Below are 22,117 nucleotides of genomic sequence, written 5' to 3'. Positions count from 1 at the left end.
GCAGCTAGGTTGAACGGGGTGGCGTTATGTACGACACACTGCACCGTGTGTGTGTGGGGGGGGGAGACGTGTGTGTGTACGAGCTGGAGCAAATGGGACCCCGTTGAAAACTGCAATCTGATTGGTCAATAGTGTTGTCGTTTTCCATGTTCTGGTCGCTGCTTACTCATTTGCATGACAATACTCTAGGTGAGGTAAGGGTTTTGTTCACGGCTAAGCTTTTTTCCTCCATGATGATCGCCTCACGGGCGTTGTTTTCTCACCCTTTCACATTCTGTGAGCCCACACCTGATTGTCAATGACTGCAATTACATGTAAGTGACAATGTTTCAGTTGTTGTCTTAAGTGTAATGTCTACTAATGGGTATCAAGATACATGATCGATCGTTGTCGATGTCCGGAGTCGAAACAACCAATGTTTTGACATTATAACGACCCAGTGAAAGCATAGTAGTACGTGACTGTCGTATCTCAGTATTTAATTCGCTGGTCGTTTACGTCATATTTCGTGAACATGAACGTCCACAGGGTCAGACGAGACCGGAGGCGACCTCGAGGAGTTGCCCAACTGCCATGGAAGGAGTCGACATGGGTTCAAAGTTTTGCCGGAGACGCTCCGAGTCCGCTCAAAGTGGCCGACCTGAATCCAGGGTTTGCCCTACGTCAAATAGTCCTCCTGTTAGAGAAACGGAAATTTCAGGATTGTTCACAACTGATAAATCAAATGAATCTCCTCACACTGAAAACTATCACACCAGAGATGCCTATTGATATCTTTATGGACGAAATTCCACACAGCTTAGTGATTTTGGAAAGTCTCTTCTCAAAGTTGTTTATCGCTGACCCGGACAGTTTTCCGATAATCACATTACGTGTTGAACACCTGCTTCTTCGAATAGTTCGGTTTTTGGCCAGGCAAGAAGATCCTAATTCTCAGATGTATTCAAAAACGGAAGTAGCTATGAAAGCCGTTTCCAGTATTCTTAGAATCATTGCATTCGTGGATCCAGAGTTGATGAAGATTCTGAAAAGTAGAAAAAAAGTAATGGATACAGTATTAGAGGGAATGGGTGATCATGGGTTGGTTAGTATTAGTATCGACAGTTCACTCATGACACTACACGATGCTCTCAAGTTAGAATTTGAGAAGAATATCATTGCATATAAAGCAGCCCTTTTGAAGTTAGAAGAATTAAGTTTATCCAATGTAAAACCGGTAACATTGAGAAATATGAACAATTCCAATGCACGAACCGCAGCTCCAAGTCATCACAAACTGATGAAAGTAAACCAAGACCAGATACAGGTGAGACTTTATAAAAACAAAGCATTATTAAACGTAGTAGAGCCAAGTATGAGATCAGAACTTCCTAAACTTCTAGAAAGTCTACAAGATCGTATTGAAAATGATAAAGGTGCCCTCCTGTCCTTCGGTCAACTTCGCAAAGAGATCAAAACAATTCCACAAGATGTAAGAGTTGCACCTATTCTTGCGCAATATTCACGAGGGCTGAATAAAGTGTTGGAAATTTTCAAAATTGTGTCAGAAGAAAGTCCAACGATCACCATGCAATCCAATGGATACCATAGTGATGAGGAATCAGTTATTGCCATAGAAACGACACGACCTCGGCTTGAAGATGCAATCAGCCAGGCTAGAGATTCTGGGATATCTTCTGGTGCGCAGTCACCTGGTAAGTTTGTTTACAATTTCAGTAGTCTATCATTTACATTATTTGTTTACAACAAAATTGAATCACTGTCTACCGACAAGTCTCATGAGCTGTATAGGTAAAATGTAAGGGTTCTCATGCCTGAAAGTACATATCTTACACAAAGCATGAACATGGAATATGTTTATCCCATATTTACACAAAATGTATGATTGTGAGCATTAAATAGAAAATATCAAAGATGATAAACTTATTACAAACAAAAATATTGAATTGCAAGTGAAATTGCATGTAGTGACAGCTACTGTATGGATGCTACTGGCTACAGGGATTTAGATAAGACTGAATAGTCAACAGTGAAATAGGTGTACATTCATTCATTTGTTGTCCTGGCAACTACTGATAATAAGGATAATATAGCCAACCATTTTAAGGATAACAAAAAAAACCCAAGAAGATAAAATGAATTTTCCGGCTGAGTGAAGAAAAATATTGGAGAATAACATAATTATACCAGTGCAAATAATGTTTAAGAAAAATTGGGGAAAGTAATGACAATTTTGAATGTTTTTGCTCATATTTTGAATACAACAGAACCAGTGACATAGATATGCAATATCATGACATAGACGTGCATTGTCATGGTGTAGAAGGACCGGAATATATATTCCATATTTTCTGTTCAACTTTGCTCATGCATGGTATGATAGTTTGGTTAATGGTACATTTTGTACATACTACTAGTATTTGGTAATACTGTTGAACATGGTGGTGAAATCAAGTTACTAGAATGCAATGGGGCTGTAGTACTAATTAAAGCATTTCATTGATATGTAAATGTTGTTAAATTAAAAAAAAGTTAATACATGTATTTTTTATCTTTATTGAAAAGATACACAGAACCATATCAATATATATGTACATATATTGTGTATTGTTTATTTGAGTCAGTGACCTTGTTGAATTGTGTTCACCAGACTCAGTTGTCCAGTAAGATAGTAAGGTTTATAACAGTACTAGTATGACACTGTCACACATTTATCACAAAACACGGAAATTTTTCAAAGCAAGCTACTGGGTACTTCAGGGTAAATTACATGTACTAGCCATTTTGTGTGCAACTATTGTGTTCATTTGCACATTCAGGCCATTCATCATTTAACTCCGTGCAGTGACAAGGCCAGGTGAACATACCAATACTACTAGTGCTGTAAACTGGTGTGATTTGAACAGGCTGTCATTGTTGTATAAATTGATCATTGGAACATGCATACATATACTTTAGGAGTCAGTTTTATGAGAACACCAAGTCAATCTGAACAAAGGAACTATTAATATGAATTAATGGACATACATGTATCTGTCCCAAGGGATACAAGGTACTCTACCTACCTTCATGGATATGTATGTACATTATACGTATGTGTACATATTTGTAATAAAAATATCATTATTGTTTTGAAAACAGCAAAGACAATTTATTTTGAATGTTAAAATAGACAGTTAGATTTATTTAATAAATACTTAAATACATTACATACATGTACATACACACACATACATACATACATACATACATACATATACATACATACATACATACATACATACATACATACATACACACACACATACATACATACATACATACATACACACACACATACATACATACATACATACATACATACATACATACATACATACATACATACATACATACATATACACACACAGACATACATACATACATACATACATACATACATACATACATACATACACACGTATACATACATACATACATACATACATACATACATACATACATACATACATACATACATACATACATACATACATACATATACATATGCATGCATATGTAACATACATACACATATACATTCATGCTGTCCATACATACATACATACATACATACATACATACATACATACATACATACATACATACATACATACATACATACATACATACATACATACATACATACATACATATATACACACACACACACACACACACACATATACTGTTACTTAGGAGTACTGATACCTGCAAACAAAACTTTGACCCCCACACATCACAGATGACCCTGTCATGTGATCAGTACATTGTGCAAAATAAATGACAGTGTGTGATGTGCTGTGATACACATATTTGTACATAATGAAATTTGTTAGGTTATTAGTCTGAGAATATTGATTCATGTGATTAAAAAACAATGAAGTAATTAGTATGCAATCTAGAGAATAGTGCAATACACATACAATGTAAAAACAAATAAGTACTAAGAATTAATAGGTGGTATGCATACATATGTATGTTAATAGACCTTTTCTAAGATATAATGCCCTCTAGTGGTGTCTGCTGTCCAAAACTGATCATTTCATTATTGTAACTTCAATAATTGTGTTATTCCATCAATGACAATTTATTACCATTCTTGTCAAGTACAGTACAAGGAAAATTTATGTGTACATGTAGATGACGTGTTACATATATTATATGGGGCAAGGAAAATTATGTGAGTTACACATTACACTATTGTCTACATCTGCTACATGTTTTACCGTTCAAAATGTAGATTATGCTTTCAGTAATACAATGTAATGTGTGGCATTAAGAATATGAGTACATGTACAGGTCAATCTGCTGAGATAGCCAAGTTGTCAGGCTAGACTGGTTGTAACAAGATTGTTTATATATTAAACCAACTTATAGTTTTCCTGTGATTTCATAACATTGTTTCAAAAGTCAACAAGTTTGTCTGTCAAGAACCCTTTCTACATGACTATGAAGAAATGACATAAAAGATTCCCTGGCCTTTGATGATTACTAGTGAAGTAGAGCATGAGACGATGTCATAAATCATCCTGTAGAATGGCAGGTCTGTTCTTTTACTTACAACAATCATCTATCTTTCCTTTCACATTGTAATTTGACAGCAGTCACTCAAAAGCTCATTTTCTTTTCAAAAAAATGCAACTTTTTGTTATGTCTGAAAACCAAAGTCTTGCAAGTTTCAAACAGTTGGAAATATTTGCATTGGACAAACTCATTTTCTTTTTAAAGGAGAAACTTTCAGAAAGGATTGTTATATATCTGAGAACCAAAATCTTGGATGTTTCAAAATATTTTAATTGTTTCTTGAGAGAATGCAAGTGTACTTTGGACTATGACTCAGTGTGGTGACATTAAACCAAATTTTTCTTGTCTGAATTTCACATGGCCTACAATAGTCTTTTTTTATCCATATTTTGTTCCCTGTCGACACTGAAGAATGACAAGTGATTTGTCAAAACATGTCTGTTTCTCAATCAAAAGTGGAAGAAGAGAACTTGTATATGAATCATAGTGCTTCCATGATGAACATACATGTACATAGTGTTAAAAAACTACAAGTTGGAAAAAATGAGAGTAAACATGGATTTCTACCCTCTAAGGAGTTTCCCCAAATCCTGTGATGTCCATGCAAGATTACATTAGGAATAAAATTTGGGTAAAAAGAATAGCTATCTGGCAGAGCTAGAGAACAAGTTGATCTTGGGCAACAGTTAATGTATTAAATCATATTTAATTCTTATGGTTCCACTGATAGGATAACGTGAATACAAGAACTTGGTATTGAAGCATGAATCTTTGAGAAAGGTGCACCAGTATGTTGATGTAAACCCAAGTGTTATATATGTACATGGACCTGCATGCATTGTAACATGTAGTTTAATTATATGAATGAAAATCCAACAAAACAAAAAATAGTGTGAAATGTGGTGCTAGAGTGTATGTGATATTGTTAAAGGGATTGTTTATACAACCCATAACACCAAAGTAAAGCATTTTCTGTATGTACCACAATCCTTTATAGCATCCATATCAAGTGTAAAAGTGTACTGTTTCATTTCCTAATTGACCACATTAGAAAGGCCACATGCTGGGCTTGTAAATAAATGGTTAAAACCAATTGAAACAAATTTCTTTACACTTGATATGGCTGCTATAAATGAGTGTAGCACATAGAGAAAGTGCTTTACTTCAGTGATACACGTTGTATTTACACCAGAAAGCACTGCTAGGCCAAGTCCACTGATCCAAATTATATGGCAAATTTATCAACAACAAAAAGCATGAGTTGTAGACATTGGACAGGACTGTTTTTTTCACACTTTTTATACAGCCTAGTTTATAGAACCAGCAACGTTGATAAATATGTTAACATTGTAATGTGTGTACTAGACAGTCAGAAATGTGATAATAATTATATAAAATCAATACGCACAGTAAAGGGTTTCACTTTTATAATCTTGTTAATGTTAATGTACCAATTGCAAAAATGATAAACATGTAAATATGTGTAGGTACAAAATGTAATATACATGCAAATTTGCTTGTAAAGGAGAGTGTTGACTCTAACAGGTTTACATGGTATATCCACTGTACATGTGTAAGCATGTTCATTCTTTACTTTTAGATACAGTAACATTTAATAAGATGAATTCACGTATTTAAGTCATTGAATGTGGTACATGGGAGTCAAAATATACATAAATACAATTGTTTGTATTCATAACTATACCAGGTCCACATTACACAACGTACCAGTATATGAAAGATGTACTCTGTGTTGTTATCGTTCACACGCATTCATGCATGTATCTGCATAGAGTACCATACATAAAATATTCATGATGTTGACAGCAACCATGCATTCACTACATGTACGTACATTGACATGAATTGACTGCAGTGTGAGAATGGTTTCGTGTTCTCATACTAATTGTAGTCATCACAGCAATGCAATGTTCTCAGCTTACAAACTTGGAGATATGCTTCTGTAGTTGACAATTAACATGTACAAATGTAACCCTGGACAAATTGGGTTTTGTTACTGTTTTGATTCAGGTTTTTATTTTTTATTTTTTTGACATGAAATGAAAGTCAGGTGTTATGAATACATAAAGGCATGTGATTTTTACCAACAAGTGGTTGTTCTGAAATTACATAAGTACTAGACAAGTGCCCTTGTTACTTTGACTGTTCAAGATGACCACTTCATCAATTATATCCATATTTTACAACATGCCGATTCCAGCAATGTATAACTTTTCAGTCCACCATTTAATATAATTCTATCAAGAAGAACGAGTTGCAAATAATCAGGTCAGACAATTAAAGTAAGTCTGTGCCTATTTCTTTGTGGAAATGGTTTTCCATGGTGCCAGAATTTCCCCAGTTGTAAAGAAAAAGTTCATGGTCAAAGGAATCCATGTAAATGTACTATGTAGTGTAGATAACAAATATATTGTATGTCAGGTACAAATTAGTGCTAATTAATATGCTATCAATTGAACTAATTAAGTCATCAATAAATGATATATAAATTATAAATGAAGTTAATTAACTGTCAATGTCAGGTGGCTGCTGACTAAATTGCATTCAACATCAAATTCAATTTTAACCTTACTTTATTGTGTGTGTCCTATATAGGTCAGACATTGTATATACATGACACTTTGTTTTTACACAATAAATAACTGTACAGTAATAGTATGGGTATGTATATCTCATTGATAATTGCTGTGAAAAGAGAAGAATTATGGTTTGGTTACTAACAGGGGTTAAATCAAATGATGGTACACAAGTTGATATTTTATATACTATATTTGAATATATATATTGTAGCCTTTTTTAAATTAGGGTTCTCACTAACTTCTCAGATAGTAGCAAAAAGACAGTTATATATGGTACAGTCCCCCACAGAGATTGGAAGAGTACGGTTTTGAGTTATAAATTAAAACGAGAGAAAAAGTGAGTCTATGGTAGAGTTTGTATGAATTGTTGTAAGAATGCTTTTTGATGCAGCGTTGAATGTTCATTTAAACTTGCAATAGTTTGCACATATATAGGTCTACTGAGTGTAAAATTGTTTGCTTCTCTGTGTGTGTATGCATTATGGTGTAGATGATATAAAAGCACCAACTCAACCACATAAAATCTTTTCAGTTTGATTATCTACTCAGAATGCCATCTGAAAAGATAGTGTGAGACACTTTACAAAGCAGGTACAACAGGTGTGTTTTTCAAGTCCAATGGTTTTGTAAGAGGCAAGAAAATGAATAGCAGCTGGTTTGTTTAGAAGTCTGAGTTCAAACCCTGGGGATTTCACCAATGTTTGTCTATCTTTCTTTCTTCACACATACATGTAGACATGTGACAGTTGCTTTTGTGCATAATTAAGTGTCTAAGACTTGAATTATACCGGGAAAGGGGGGGGGGGGGGGGGGAGGGGAATCAACTTGTGCTTATTTCAAATACTTAGTCAAATTTTTGTAATATTCAGACTATTTATACTATTATTGCAACATCTAGCTTAGATTCATGGATTTAAAGTGGTCATATGGATGAGGATCGGTTACTAGTATTTATTTCGTATTTTTAAGTTATACAACAATTTTATCATGGCTTAATTCCTACTTGAAAAATCCATGTGAAACAACATGCCAAGTCTTTGTTTGTAACTCAATGAATTGCAAAAGATTAATAAATATGTAAAAAAAAAGATTGTTTTTGTACGTACAATAACAAAACTTTTTTGACATATTTTCTTTTTAGCATTTTTGCAATGTATCGAGTCACAAACACAGACTTGGTCTATTTGGTTTTGCATTGATTTTTCAAGTAGAAAGCCATGGTAAGATTGTTTTATAAATTAAAATCCAAAATAAATATCCAATCCTCATCAATATGACCACTTTCAGGACCTTGACCTCTGTCTTGATAGTCTTGTATTTGTCAAGACAAGAGATAGTGATGTCATCACCGGAGTATTCCCATAATCCCTTGCAGGAAATCTCCCCCAATACATGTCAAGTGCAGTAGGACTTCTTTGCAAGATTTCAAAGTTGACTAAGTTACAGAGATGCTATTTTATCACCCCAAAAATCATATGTAGAAGTGTACTAAAAGTAGTAATAAGTTTGACTGAACTTTCCCTTTAATTATAAAGAATCACTGCATGTGTGTAACAGGACAAAAAGAATGATAAGTCTGCATGGTGCTCTGTGTTAACATCAGGCTAGCACTAACGCATTTACACATTGTGTGTTATCAACTAGAATGATCAATGCATGCCCGGTGTTAACAGTAAGCTGCTGTTGACACTGGTCCTTGCAACCAGAAAGGGATTCTTAAGGTGTACTGTGCTTCTTGCCCTATTAAATATATTGCTGTCACCTATTCAGTAAATTGTCCTTTCAAAGTACTGTATTTCATTGATTTATGTAGACATATACAGACACACATATATATATGGCCTTAACTTTACAAAGTGCACATAGAAGAAAAGTCGTAAATGTCTTTTCTCAGAGGGAGAGAAGTCACAGTGGCAATTGTTTGAGTACTAAAGAATGAAATAAGGTTGGATTAAAGGTAAAGAAAAGTTGTGTGCAGTATGGAATGTAGATGTATTGTGTCCATTCTTTCACATCAATGCCATCATAGTACATTTAGCTATTATGCTCACTTCAGCATTTAGTTTGGAATTTGCCGTTTAACTGTGTCATGACATAAACTTTGGAGATTTCATTTACATGGATGATAGGTTTACGACATGTGATGATTCCCATGGTAATTCAATGATAAGTGTTAGGATTTATAGTTATTGCCATAAATTTTATAGGTTTGAAATGGTCATACTGAGATGTATCAGTCACAGTGTTGTGAAGGACTGTAATTGATAAAATCACAGCAACTTCCCTGGGGCTTACACCTACAAAAAACATAGGTTTCAAACACTTTGAGGCATTTAATAAAACAAACTGCATAATTGTCTTGGACATTGCCATACTATGTCATAGACTGGTAAAAGGCATTTTATTCATGATAGTATTATACAAGTTACTAGTACATAAGTCTTGCCATGTATATTACAAGTGTAAATCAGCTCACATGTAAACATGTAAATAGTGAATACATTGATCTGTAACTTAAACTGATAAAAGTTTTGTCATTAATTAACTGTAACAAAAGGTGTATAGAGCAGTACAATATAGTTACTTTGGAACGATAAATTGGAAATGAATGTGACATTTCGATCCATCTACCACGGACCTTGATCATGCAATAATTTAGTTATTCGGCATTGATGTATCTCCAGATCTGGACTGACAGGATAAATAAAGGTGTATGGTACACTGTATGTCATACTTATGAAGATTTCACTAGAGTAGCTGTTAAATTGACATGCAGTATCAGGAGCTTAGACAAATGACATTCTCTAAAAAATGTACGTTTGTATGTCTTGACATTAGCATTATAAGTAGTCATATGGATGAGGATTTGGGTATTTGTTTTGGATTTTTAATGTATATTTATCATAGCTTTCTACTTGAAAAATCAATGTGAACCAACATTGACCAAGTCTGTGTTTGTAACTCTATACATTGAGAAAAGCTAAAAAATGTACAAAAAGTTTGTTTATTGTATGCACAATGACAAACACTTTACATAAGTCTTTTTGCCACCATAATATGTAACTACGGTACTATGCACAGATGTAGCTTAAATATAACTTGCAATACTTCTTCTGTTGGTTGTCTGATAGAAAAATATTACAATTAGCCCAGTTACAGCTAGTATAAGTCACAAGTAGAGAGAGAGATCAGTTATATGATCATTATGTATACATGTAAACAAGATTGTCCAGGTTATTTCACAAGGGATTGGTATTTACATGTACCCTTGAATTCCAAGACAGTTATAGACATGAATGTTTGTGCTGGTAGTATACCATATGGTAGTTAATGCAAATTATAATGTGAAACTATGATTATATAAACAATGATATTAAAATATGATATTATATGCATATGATATAATGTATATGAGTGTGAAATTATACATGTATTATTTGAAAATCGTGAAGTCTCGCAAGAAATAGTGGGTGCGGAAACTGACATCAACTTAAAAAGACAATATAAAACTATTCTTCCAGTCTGTATTGGCTGTATATCTGATAGGAAGAAATAAACAACACAGAGACCATTTGGAAAACAATGGAAAACCTGAACTTGACACACATGAAAAAAAAAATATGATAAATTAAAAATTAAAAATCTACCTACCCCATCTATTTTAAAATTGAATGTAATCGGAGCCACACAATTTTTTTTTTACGCCTTACATAAAATTATGACCCAGTGCAAAATATAAGTTATTCATATAAAAATGTGGAACAATGCAAATTACTGACATCAAAATAATTAAGAACATAAAATTTGACTTACTTACAGCAAAAACTGCCAGTGATGCTGGGGACTCAACAGGCAGTAAAAACAGCACTGATGTGGATGTTGCTGCATCCAGACATCGTAAAGAAAACAGAAAGAAACAAGAAAGGGAACGAACAAGAGCAAGAAGTAGTGACAAAGCGCGAGGCAGGTCGAAGGAAAGACAGGGAAGGTCTAAAGAAAGAAGAGGTGTATCTCTAGACAGAGATGAACTCAAACCTACAATAACAAGACCACGCAGAAATAGTGTAGAAGAAAGTGCTGAACTACGCATGATGATTGCAAGGATCAACAGAATGGCTGCTGCATCAGGTAGGTGATAAAAGGCCACAAGTTACACATTTTCATAATTTGTTAATACTGGAGGTGTTGGCCAATCATATTTGAAAATAGTATCATTAGAATTATTTCATCATTTTTTTTGCTTGGAGTATTAAAATAGAAAATCATGATGAAAACAATGAACTTTCCAGTTTCAGTCACAAATCAGCATACCCTAAGGGCATGATATCGAGATCTGTTGTCCAGTCAAATATGAGAATACCCCCCATCCCCCTCCCATTCCAGCATACATTAGTCAACTTCGCACCTCAGTCCCCTCACCTCAGAACAATATACCTTTCTGGAGTGTTACCAATATGGTTAGCAGTTTGAGTATAATTTACAAGAGTGTATATAGACACACATGTAGAGAAGATTATACAGGTATTAGCAGTACAGAGTAAATTTGTATACATGTAGGTTGTGCAACACAGACGTGAGAGAATGCACATCTGAGTAAGAAATTTACCAATGATTACATGCAAAGTGTACATGTCTGTCAGAATGAAGTCATTGACACCTCCTTTGAACTGTGCAAACTTTTCAACGTAAGGGTCACTTCACAAAATGTTGAAGTTAGAAAGGTATAATGGACATCAATGGTCACGTCATACAATTTTACATGTTATAGTTTGAGAGATGTAGACACAACTCCATTGCCACATTTAGAATTCCATGGTCACTTCAAATACCATATGTTGTGAAACTGACAATTGATAGATATGGACGTGACATTACTTCATGAAAAGATTGAGGTCAGGAGACATAAAAAGTAGTAGTAGCTCACTTGAAGAATACAATAACCAGAGCGTGTGTAGCATACTCAGGTGTACGATAAGTAATTAGGGGGCACTGGGTTCAAATTTGTCTGGAATTTATTTTGAAAAATTATATCCCCCCCTCTCCTTAGTTGAAGAGTGACTCTTCATTTAAGGTATGTTTAGTGTTATTCACACTGTTCATTTCTCTGTTGTTGCTGCCAAACGTCAGCTATGCATTAAAACTATGCAAATAAGCAGAGGATGAAGTGTGGGAAACAAAACTAATCTAAAGATATTCAAATTTGAAATCAATACAGTCCCAAGCAGTAAATCCAGAATTAGACCGTGGCCATGAATAGTAGGATAGTACAGTGTCTTTTTATGTGCACACATGACTAGGGGTGTGGTCAGCCCATCAAACAGGGCAATGTCATATCATTCATTTAACAAGTGGTTGTTAAGAAAAACTGCTTTCATGCCAATAAAAAGTACCAGGATGTATGACCTTGTGACCTTTGCTATTTATCTTGTCATGGTTGTGTGAACTGAAGCCATTCTTCTAGTCAGTTTCACCTACAGGCATAAGTGTACTAAACTAGACTTAGACTAGTTGAAAGTTTTCAAATTTTCTTTTGTTTGCTGTCATCTCGGTTTTTGTTGCAATGTATGGTGTTCAGTAGTTCTCTGCTTTTGAAGTGCAAATTTTGCTTCTGAGAACATTGTTTACTTAAACCTATATTTGTTTTTGAAATTGAACCCTTTTAAGTTTTAAACCTAAATTCTACTACATGATAAATGTGTAGCATCTGAAATGTGTATGAGATACACACCGTTACTATATCTTTCTGAATGCTCGCGCTAAAACTTATAGAAAAAGTTTATTTCAGTCATTTTGTTCATAAAATGACATTTTTCAATTGTAATTGTTCATGTACATGTAATGTATATGGTCACTAATTAGGATGTGCGCTATATTTTAAGTTGATAATTGTCCTTTGTACAATTGACTGTGAGGGCGCTTTTCTTCATTCAGCCGCATGTATGTAAATTTGTACATATATATGTGTATAAGGCAAGTTTGTTACCAAGTGTATGCCCCATTGCATCCTGTGTACTTACACTGTATGAATGTCTTCCCCCCCCCCCTTCCCAATCTTCCTTCTAAAGTTCTCTATATGTAGGAGCTGTCAAAGATGTGATGAAATTGGAAAGTTCATATGATTAAATTTTAATTAATATCAAACTTGTTGTCTGATGTAAAACGTCTTCCTCAAAATATTAGTATTTAGATCCAAAGTGCATTGTATAATATTGTGCAATCTATGGTAGGGATGTCACTTGCAAATCTAAAATAATTCATGAAGTTAAGGGGCACTTTGTATGTATCTATGGTAGGGATGTCACCAGCAAATCTAAAATAATTCATGAAGTTGAGGGGTACTTTGTATGTATATATATCTATATATGAATGGTGCCTATTAGTATCACAAGTGACTTCAAGTTTTCATATTTTTTATAATACCTCAGATATGAATCTTCAGATGTTGATGATCATATTTTTATATTATTTCTGTTGTCTGACATATAACAATGAGGTATTCATATAGATTTTTATTTTTATACAATTTTAATAATAATGGGCATAATGTTATGTCTCATTATATGTTTTATTTTGAAATTCTTCTGTCTTCAGCAAGACTGTGTAAACATTACAAAAGTCGTGTGAAAGTTTTCTAATTGCTGTAATCTTCACTTTGTAAACTATTTCTTAGTTTTGTTGTGCCTTTAATGTACTGTTCACTCCGTAAACAAGTGACGGAGATTTGCTTTTGTAAATGTCCTCTGTAAACTATTTACAGTCGTACTTTTTAATGTACTTTTCAATGTCTTCTCTAACGATTACTTTGCTTGTTGTGTGTTTGTTTGTTTGTGCATGTGTTCTCTAGGTCACAGAAGCCGAAGTCGTTCACGTAGTCGAGACCGTTCTGAGCCGTGTCCGCCGCCTCGGAAACATCATAAGAGTATGAGTTTAATTCTTCAAACATCACACCACTTAATAATTTGTTATGTCTTGTTACCATGGCAACCCCCCATCCCCCACCCAGCATTGTGCTTAAAGCTGTATATGTTGCCCTTTCTGATCCTGCATAGCTAAATGCATTGTAATGTTATTTCTATGCATAAAATATGGTTTTAACTTGAAGTAGAAAATAACCACATACACAAAATCTTACTACCGCCGCACTGAGTCTTTATCATGCAGGCGATAATGCCAGAAAATTATTCAATTCCAGGATGTTATATATAAATTATCTATACGTGTACCATATGCAAATAGACCTCCAAAATCTACAATGTCAATCAATCCATTTTTTATTGCCCACAGCCAGTATTAAATGGTAACTGGTTTGAAAAATTCACAACAGTTGAACTCATAAATGAAATACAGGTTTTAGTTCTAGAACAGTTGTGTTTGGGTAGCATATACTTTAACAGTGTTTGACTATAGGACACATCAAATTCATATAAAGACTGCAAGAATGGGCTCTTTGATTGCCTTGGTGCAAAACAAAAAGAAATTCTCAACATCACTCAAAGTTCACTTTGAATCATATGACTTGTTTATAGATCCTACACAGATTCATAGGTTGCTGTACATATAGAGTTGTTAAAATAAATATCTGTTATCTAGTAGTTTTAGTTCCATTTGTCATTTCAATGTATAGCAACCAACTGTAGATTTAATTAGTATCTTTCACATTGATTGATCTTGACAGAATTGTCTCATCCAAGACAGCGTTTGTCTCACTCCAGATGATGCTGTCAAGTTCATGTAATGTCAAAAAGTACTAGGCTACAAAACTAAACTATGAGTTTCAAAAGGCAAATAAGGTAATGTTCCTGGGAAAAGCTAGCCAGAAGTCCTACAATTTAGAGTATATTTGTACTGACTTTTTCTACAAATAAGAAAAATTGCAGAGTCATGCGTTACGTGTACTTTCCCAGCTCAAACCTTTTGATGCATGTCATTGTCCCCTAAAATACCCATAATTCCTTGCACATCAAGGTCGAGTGAATGTATAGCACAGCATTGAATGGTCATTCCATCTCTTTGTTTCTATTTGTATGCAAACAAAATTTGCATAATCATGCTTTGGTGAAACAAAACAAGTCAAAACAAAAAAAAAAAACTTTCTTCATTTTCAAAAGACAATGATGTATTCATGAAGTTCATTGTCTAATGATTATTAACAAAGCTAACAGTTACATTTATTTATATAAATTGTAAAATAAAACAGGATGATAAAGCCAGGGAAAATTTTGAATTAGAAAATCAAAGTGATAAGGGTACTTTGTATGGGGCCAAAACGCATTTAAAACATAAATATTCATATTACTGCCAATGCTGAATTGACCAGAAATGACTCAAAGCCTGGCATGTATAAATATATGGGTTCCATTGTTAGTTTGAACCAAGGTAGATAGTGAAATAACCTCTTGATGAGCAACTTTAGTATGCTTTGAGAGAATTGTAACTGCTATATACATAGCACCAGTATGATTTGCTGTAATGCATGATGCCATATTTTGTGCTTTGTCTATTCTATTCTAGGTGCTAGAGAGTGGCTGTGGGCCGACCTTTACCCTCCAGCAGGTATAAAACACCAGTAGATCAATGCTAGGAAATTCATATACTGAAATAACCACAATTCTCTTCATTTTTGCTTAAATCACTCTCTCTCTCTAGTTTCAATGCCAGCATGGACGTTCACTTTCTAGTTGCATGACATATAAAGTATATTGAAATGGTGTCACTTCTTGCATGCTAAAGTATAGTACAGTTTGACAATGGGATGGTGAACTGTATTGTGTAGATGGGAATAGCGCCCTCTCTGTCAATGGTGTGAAAATAATGAAAGTTAGACAACTTGTGAAAAGTACTTCTTACCACAGAGGGACACTGTGACTTGAAAAAATGACAACAGACATGACTCATCTCTAAACATATCAAACCAACATAAACTGTAATTCGTAAATGATTGCTTTTTATCTGCTGCCAAGAAAATGTCAGCACAGGGAATGAGTATCAATCAGTATAGTTGATATAAAGTGTACCCTGGGCTATAAGATAATGATGGAAAATGGATAATGTTTCTGATGATGTAGAGTTCAGAAGATAATCTGAACCTAAATTATCTTGTCCTCAATACAACGTTTCCTACGAGTGCAGTTGCAAGTTGGTTAATTGTAATGCAAATTAGCAGTTCTGTGACCAGAACTATGGATTAGTACACTTTCAATGCAAATAGATGTAATATAATTGAAACACTTTTCTTGTAAACCATGAAAAAAAAAGGAAGCAGGATTTTTGTAGAGAATTTTCAAAATTTCTTGAAAATGAATATCAAATTTCACTGTCCCAAGATCACTCTAAATATATCCGTGTTCCATGATTATTGTATCGGAAGAGATAATGGATATGCCGTCCTTAATCCATACTTTGATTTACAAGCAGAAACCCATTTAGCAATGATTACTCTACCTCCTATTGTCAAGCTTAACTCACAGTAAAGGTGATTTCTGGTGATTATGGTTGTAATGGTATTATATTCTGTTATAAATTTTCATTCTGTGGCTGTATCAGCAACTTGATAAATTGCATGGGTTATGTAACAGCACCATTCAGCCAACCTTATTTTCTCTGATCTGATACCGTATTACCAACCATGCTCTTTTCCAATTTGCTACCCATTCAACCAACCAAGCTTTCTCCTAGTTTTCACAATTTTGCCTGCCACTGCAGTTCAACTTTGTCCGTAGTTTAGATTAACCATATTGTTTCCCATTGCAGCTACTAATAACATTTCTTTCCCACTTTCTGTGTTGATGTTCCTCCGTCAATGTCACTATTTGTTTGATTGCTTGTTATCTGTTTGTCCATGTGTTGTTAAAACCTGTTTTGTTGTAATCAAATAATCTTCTAAAAAATCAAAATTGACTCAAAATTATCTTTTTCATCAACTTGATTTCATGTACATATAATACAGTCTGTATAAAATATTAAAATTTTTTTGCTTATTTTCAAGAATTTATTTAAAAATTACTATACCATAGATGCTATATTTGTTAATATAGATTTTGATATTTTATCATTCTGCATTTTCATTTACTCTGATTTCATTTATTGATCTGCATGTATTTATATGGTGTTAAGGTAACCAGCTTTATTTCCAAAAGGGCTTTCAATGTAGTGGTGTTAAATTCTCAACAATTTTATGTGCCTATCACCAGGTGAAGTAGCATCAAACAAAGACAGTAGCTGCGATAGCCAATCAAATACATCTATGGAAATCAATGGTGCAGGCATCATGAATGATGGACCAATCATAACAGAGAGGAGAACATATGCCTCTGATGTAGAGAGGCAATTGGCTGAGGAAGTTGAGAAGTTGAAGATAGAATTATCTAAGTCATTGGATAATATACAGGCACTACAAGAACGAGAAGTACAACTCATGGGAAAGTAAGTATATGTATAGACAGTGAATTATAAGCAAATGTAAGCAGAATATATAGCTGCCAAATATATAGCTGCCAAACCAAATCTAAATGATTGAAATGTAAACAATAGCACTGTGACTATGTAGGGAACAATCCAGCTCCATGACCTTATATGGAACTAAGTCAGTGATATGACCATATATGGAACTAAGTCAGTGCTATGACCATATATGGAACCAAGTCAGTGCTATGACCATATATGAAACCAATTTAGGGCTATGATCATATATGGGACCAATTTAGTGCTATAACCATGTATGGAACCAAGTCAGTGCTATGACCATAGATGAAACCAATTTAGGGCTATGATCATATATGGGACCAATTTAGTGCTATGACCATATATGGAACCAAGTCAGTGTTATGACCATATACAACCAATTCAGCACTATGACCATATATGGAACCAATACAGTGCTATGACCATATATGGAACCAATTTAATGCTTAGTAATGACCATATATGGAACAATGTATTTCCATAACCATAACTGGAACAAATACAACACTCTGACCATAACATGAAACAAGTCCATTTTGTTCATAATCATTTTGCTGTTGATTTTTACAGGCTATCGGAACAAAGTCAAAGACATTATACAAAGTCTTCAGGTACACCTGACAAACAAGCCATTGGACTTATCCATGCATTCACCAAGTTATATACAGATGCAAGGCAGGATGCTTTAGATGCTTTAGATGTCATGTCTGATTTACAACAATTTGATGATGCAGACGACATCAAAACAAAGTTACTGTTTTCTGTCATTGTGGTGAGTATTGACCTTTCAACTTTGAACTTTTAGAGGTCATGTATGAGTTTTAACAATTGACTTCAAATGAAGTTATTATTTTTCAGTCATCGTGGCCAGTATTGACTTTTCAACTCTGAACGTGTAGAGGTCATTTGCGAGTTTTATAATAATTTCTAAGTTGCAGATTTGACATCAAAACAATATAGTATTTTCAGTCGTTGTCAATCTTAGTTCCAAATGCTGATGTGCCATATCACATGTACATCGCAGTGTAACTAATACAGAATATTAATAATTACTACACTCTTTTCCAACACCAACTTAAGATTAAACTCTCAGATTTCAGACGCCATCATAGTGATGAGTTCTTAAGTCATTTTACATGTCATTGATATCACACAGCTTTCATTTCGATGCTGTCAAGTTGAGATAGAAGAGATTATGGCTGATATGATCAAAGCCGCCCGTATTCCTGATACTGGACATGCAGTACAATCATCCTCACAGACTAGCTATGTTAAAGAATTGGAACTTATCACAATGCAGTACCTACACAAAACAAGCAAGAATTATGATATTAACAGAATTGTAGAGGTAAGTTAGACAGGAAATCAATATATACTATTTCGCTGTCTACCATAAAAACTGAAATTGATTTGGTCAGACAGGAAGTCAATAAACTACTACTATTTCCCAGTCTTTGAATATATATACATGTAATATGAAAATTGATGTGTTGAGGCCAGACAAGAAAGCATTAAGTTTTTTACAACTGTCACAATGTCAGTCATTCAACTCTTCACATGGTCTGCATTGTTTGATCATTTTTGTGTTAACCACTTCATTTCTTGCAGAAAGTCTGTGGTCACCTCTTCAGCACCCTGCATGACTATCCAAGCCTTCGAATGTCATCTTCTCTCAAGTCGTACATCGTAATATGTGTACAGGTTTCCTGGCAACTGAGTACCCATACACCATCGTACATAATAGATTATGACAGTAAAGATTACAATCATCAGTTGCACCAGAGGTTTCACCGAAACGACTCCAGCAAGAAAATCAAATGTTACCTGTGGCCGGCCCTCCTAGATGCCTCTACCATGAAATGTGTCCACAAAGGTGTAGTGATCACTGAAAGACCTAGTGATGATGAAGACTATGGCGATACAAAGTTGTAAGAATGTGGTGAAATCTTGCACATTAATTGAAAAATCTTGAGTCTGCACACAGAAATTTCATTCAGCAAATATGAAATTCCTGAGAAACACAAAATAGTCATGATGCATGAATTAGATCACATGATACATGCATTAGATCACATGATATGTGCATTAGATCACATGATACATGAATAAGTTGACATGATACATGCATTAGATCACATGATACATGAATTAGATGACATGATACGTGCATTAGATCACATGATACATGCATTAGATCACATGATACATGAATTAGATCACATGATACATGAATTAGATCACATGATACATGCATTAGATCACCAATAAAGAAAATAACCAATGATGTTAAATGCTTATACAAATATCATAAATATGCAAATGAATTAAACACAGATTTTGGGCAATCACTTTGCTAGTACAATAACCAATGTGCACTGCAAAATAAGCTTACTGCTGTATAGCATGTAAAAGGAATGTGGGATTATTTGTAGTTATGGTATAATACCTAATCTGAGTTGGTCAGAAGGACACTCCTACAAAAGTATAGGTAATCAAAACAGCATTATTTGTGGTGACTCATAATGTGACAAGATTGTTTACAAAGAATGCATGACTGCTTCATATTATCAACAGAATGATCTGACATTTCCCACAATGCACCAGTCAAGATGGTGATTTTGCTAGTCTGCTAATGCCTGTGTGTTTGATTGAAATTAAGTAAAGTCTTGCATGATATATGTACATGTTTAAACTTGGGGTAATTCTTTACAAAGTGAGCAGATTAGCTTTCTTATCACATTGTTGATAAACCTTTTATTATAATCTGCAGGCAGAAATAAATTCGAAGTGAACAATGACACCTTGTATGACTGAAGCTGTAATGTTTCTAATTCGGAAAAAATTGATATTGCTATCAATACTAGACTTTCAAATCTCTCTGTGTCTGCTGACTTGACTGCATTGTCAGTATCATTGTACATATTAACCTAGCTATATGCGAGTTCAGAACATCTCCCAGTACTCGCCTAGCATGACATGCTCTCATTGGATATACAAAACGAAATTGTTGCTGAAACAGCTGGGCTGGCAGGTTTTGATAGAATTAATATAAAATACTGACAAATTCAGTAAACTCTGCGGGATGTGAGAGTGTGATATATGCCATGCTGAATATTTTGTAAAAAACATTCACCGTTATGAATAATTAGCACATTTCACCTTAAGCTCTTTAAATTTGCTTAACTTGCCTAACCTATTAGTTCTGTATATCAGAACCTTCAATAGTCTAAATGAATTAAAGAAACAAATTATGAAATCATAATTATCATATGATCTGATATATTGTTATCATAATCAAAAATGTAATGATGTTGATAATAAAAACATTGCTGCTGTGTTCATTTAGGCAATTGTAAGATGGGTAATATTTTATATGCAACTACTTTCTTCAGAAACTGGTTCAGTGTGCAGTCGTCATTATGAATTAAGTGATTCATATAAGGCAGTAGATATAGTCATCATTTTTGAATATTTGTTGTACAGCAAGTTGAAAATATTGACTATATTTAGGGATATGCCATTGAGTTTCTGTACATAATGCATTTTATAGTAATGGAAATCGCTTAGCAACACATTTTTATCCTGTATTTTATTCAGGAGAGAATTAAAGAAATGATGTAAATTCGACAGCCATCAGACCACAAACTGGAAAACATTTCTTTGTTTACCAGCAGTGTCTATTCAGAGTTGTGAAGCTAACAGAGACGCAGGTGTCCAGGGAAGAAACAAATCATTCTCCATGACTTATTGGTGACAAGCAAAGAGCAGTGCTAACAAGTATTCTATGACATAAAAGACTTAAGGTTGTCTCCGACAACAAATTTGCACTGATGTTATATCTAGCACTTTAACTTCTGGTATATATTTCCAACACCTTATTAATAAACTCCCAGGATATATTTCTAAATTTCTAACACCACATTAATGAACTGGTAGTATATATTTCTCAATCTGAAAGAATTATCCTAATTGATTGATAATTTGTATATTTTGATAACACCTCAATAACTTTATTTTTATATTATGAAAAAAAATCATATATTCAAGTATCTAAACAGAATAATGATATTTCACCATTAACTCACATATTACCCCCCACCCATATCTATATATAAATATTGGAATATTTATCTGTACCTTCTTTGATACTTGAGAGAGTTTCAAAGTTATGTATTTTTTTATTGAGTGAAAATTTTTCATTTTGTTTCATCTTTTGTTTCACACTTTTGACTAAAGTTTCTATTTTATATTTAGCCACTTTAATCACATCCAGGTTTTCAATTTAACTAATTTATTTGCAAGTCAAGAAACCTTTAACACTATTCTATGCAAATATGAAATTTCCATATCTTTCCTATGCATAGAGAAGAAACCTCATTTTGGGGGCTTTCTCCAATTTTTTAATGGGATTTTTTGGTGGAGATAGTTTAACATTTAGAAAAGTTGAGTGTATTTATATCTCACGAACATGAAATGCGCCTCGAAATAAA

The 22,117-nt window shown here is 34.0% G+C and overlaps 1 protein-coding gene across 3 annotated transcripts; it reads left to right on the top strand.

Moving 5' to 3' along the window:
- Positions 1–219: 219 nt before the first annotated feature.
- LOC144446567 (uncharacterized) lies at positions 220–21,603 on the top strand. 3 transcript variants are annotated; one of them, XM_078136360.1, is made up of 9 exons: positions 220–1,694; positions 10,986–11,294; positions 14,011–14,085; positions 15,678–15,719; positions 17,357–17,588; positions 18,198–18,399; positions 18,784–18,975; positions 19,236–19,555; positions 21,299–21,603. In XM_078136360.1, exons 1-9 carry the CDS (start codon positions 515–517, stop codon positions 21,318–21,320), a joined length of 2,574 nt encoding a protein of 857 aa, XP_077992486.1. In that variant the 5' UTR covers positions 220–514; the 3' UTR covers positions 21,321–21,603. The 3 variants fall into 3 exon arrangements, with proteins under 3 accessions (XP_077992486.1, XP_077992487.1, XP_077992488.1); XM_078136361.1 differs by having other exon boundaries at positions 21,225–21,603; XM_078136362.1 differs by lacking the exon at positions 15,678–15,719.
- Positions 21,604–22,117: the final 514 nt, after the last annotated feature.

Source organism: Glandiceps talaboti, chromosome 15, assembly GCF_964340395.1.
Source record: "Glandiceps talaboti chromosome 15, keGlaTala1.1, whole genome shotgun sequence".
In the NCBI taxonomy this organism is placed as follows: Eukaryota; Metazoa; Hemichordata; class Enteropneusta; family Spengelidae; genus Glandiceps; species Glandiceps talaboti.
The sequence above is the reverse complement of the archived record's forward strand: the minus strand, read 5'-3'. Positions and strand labels throughout refer to the sequence as shown.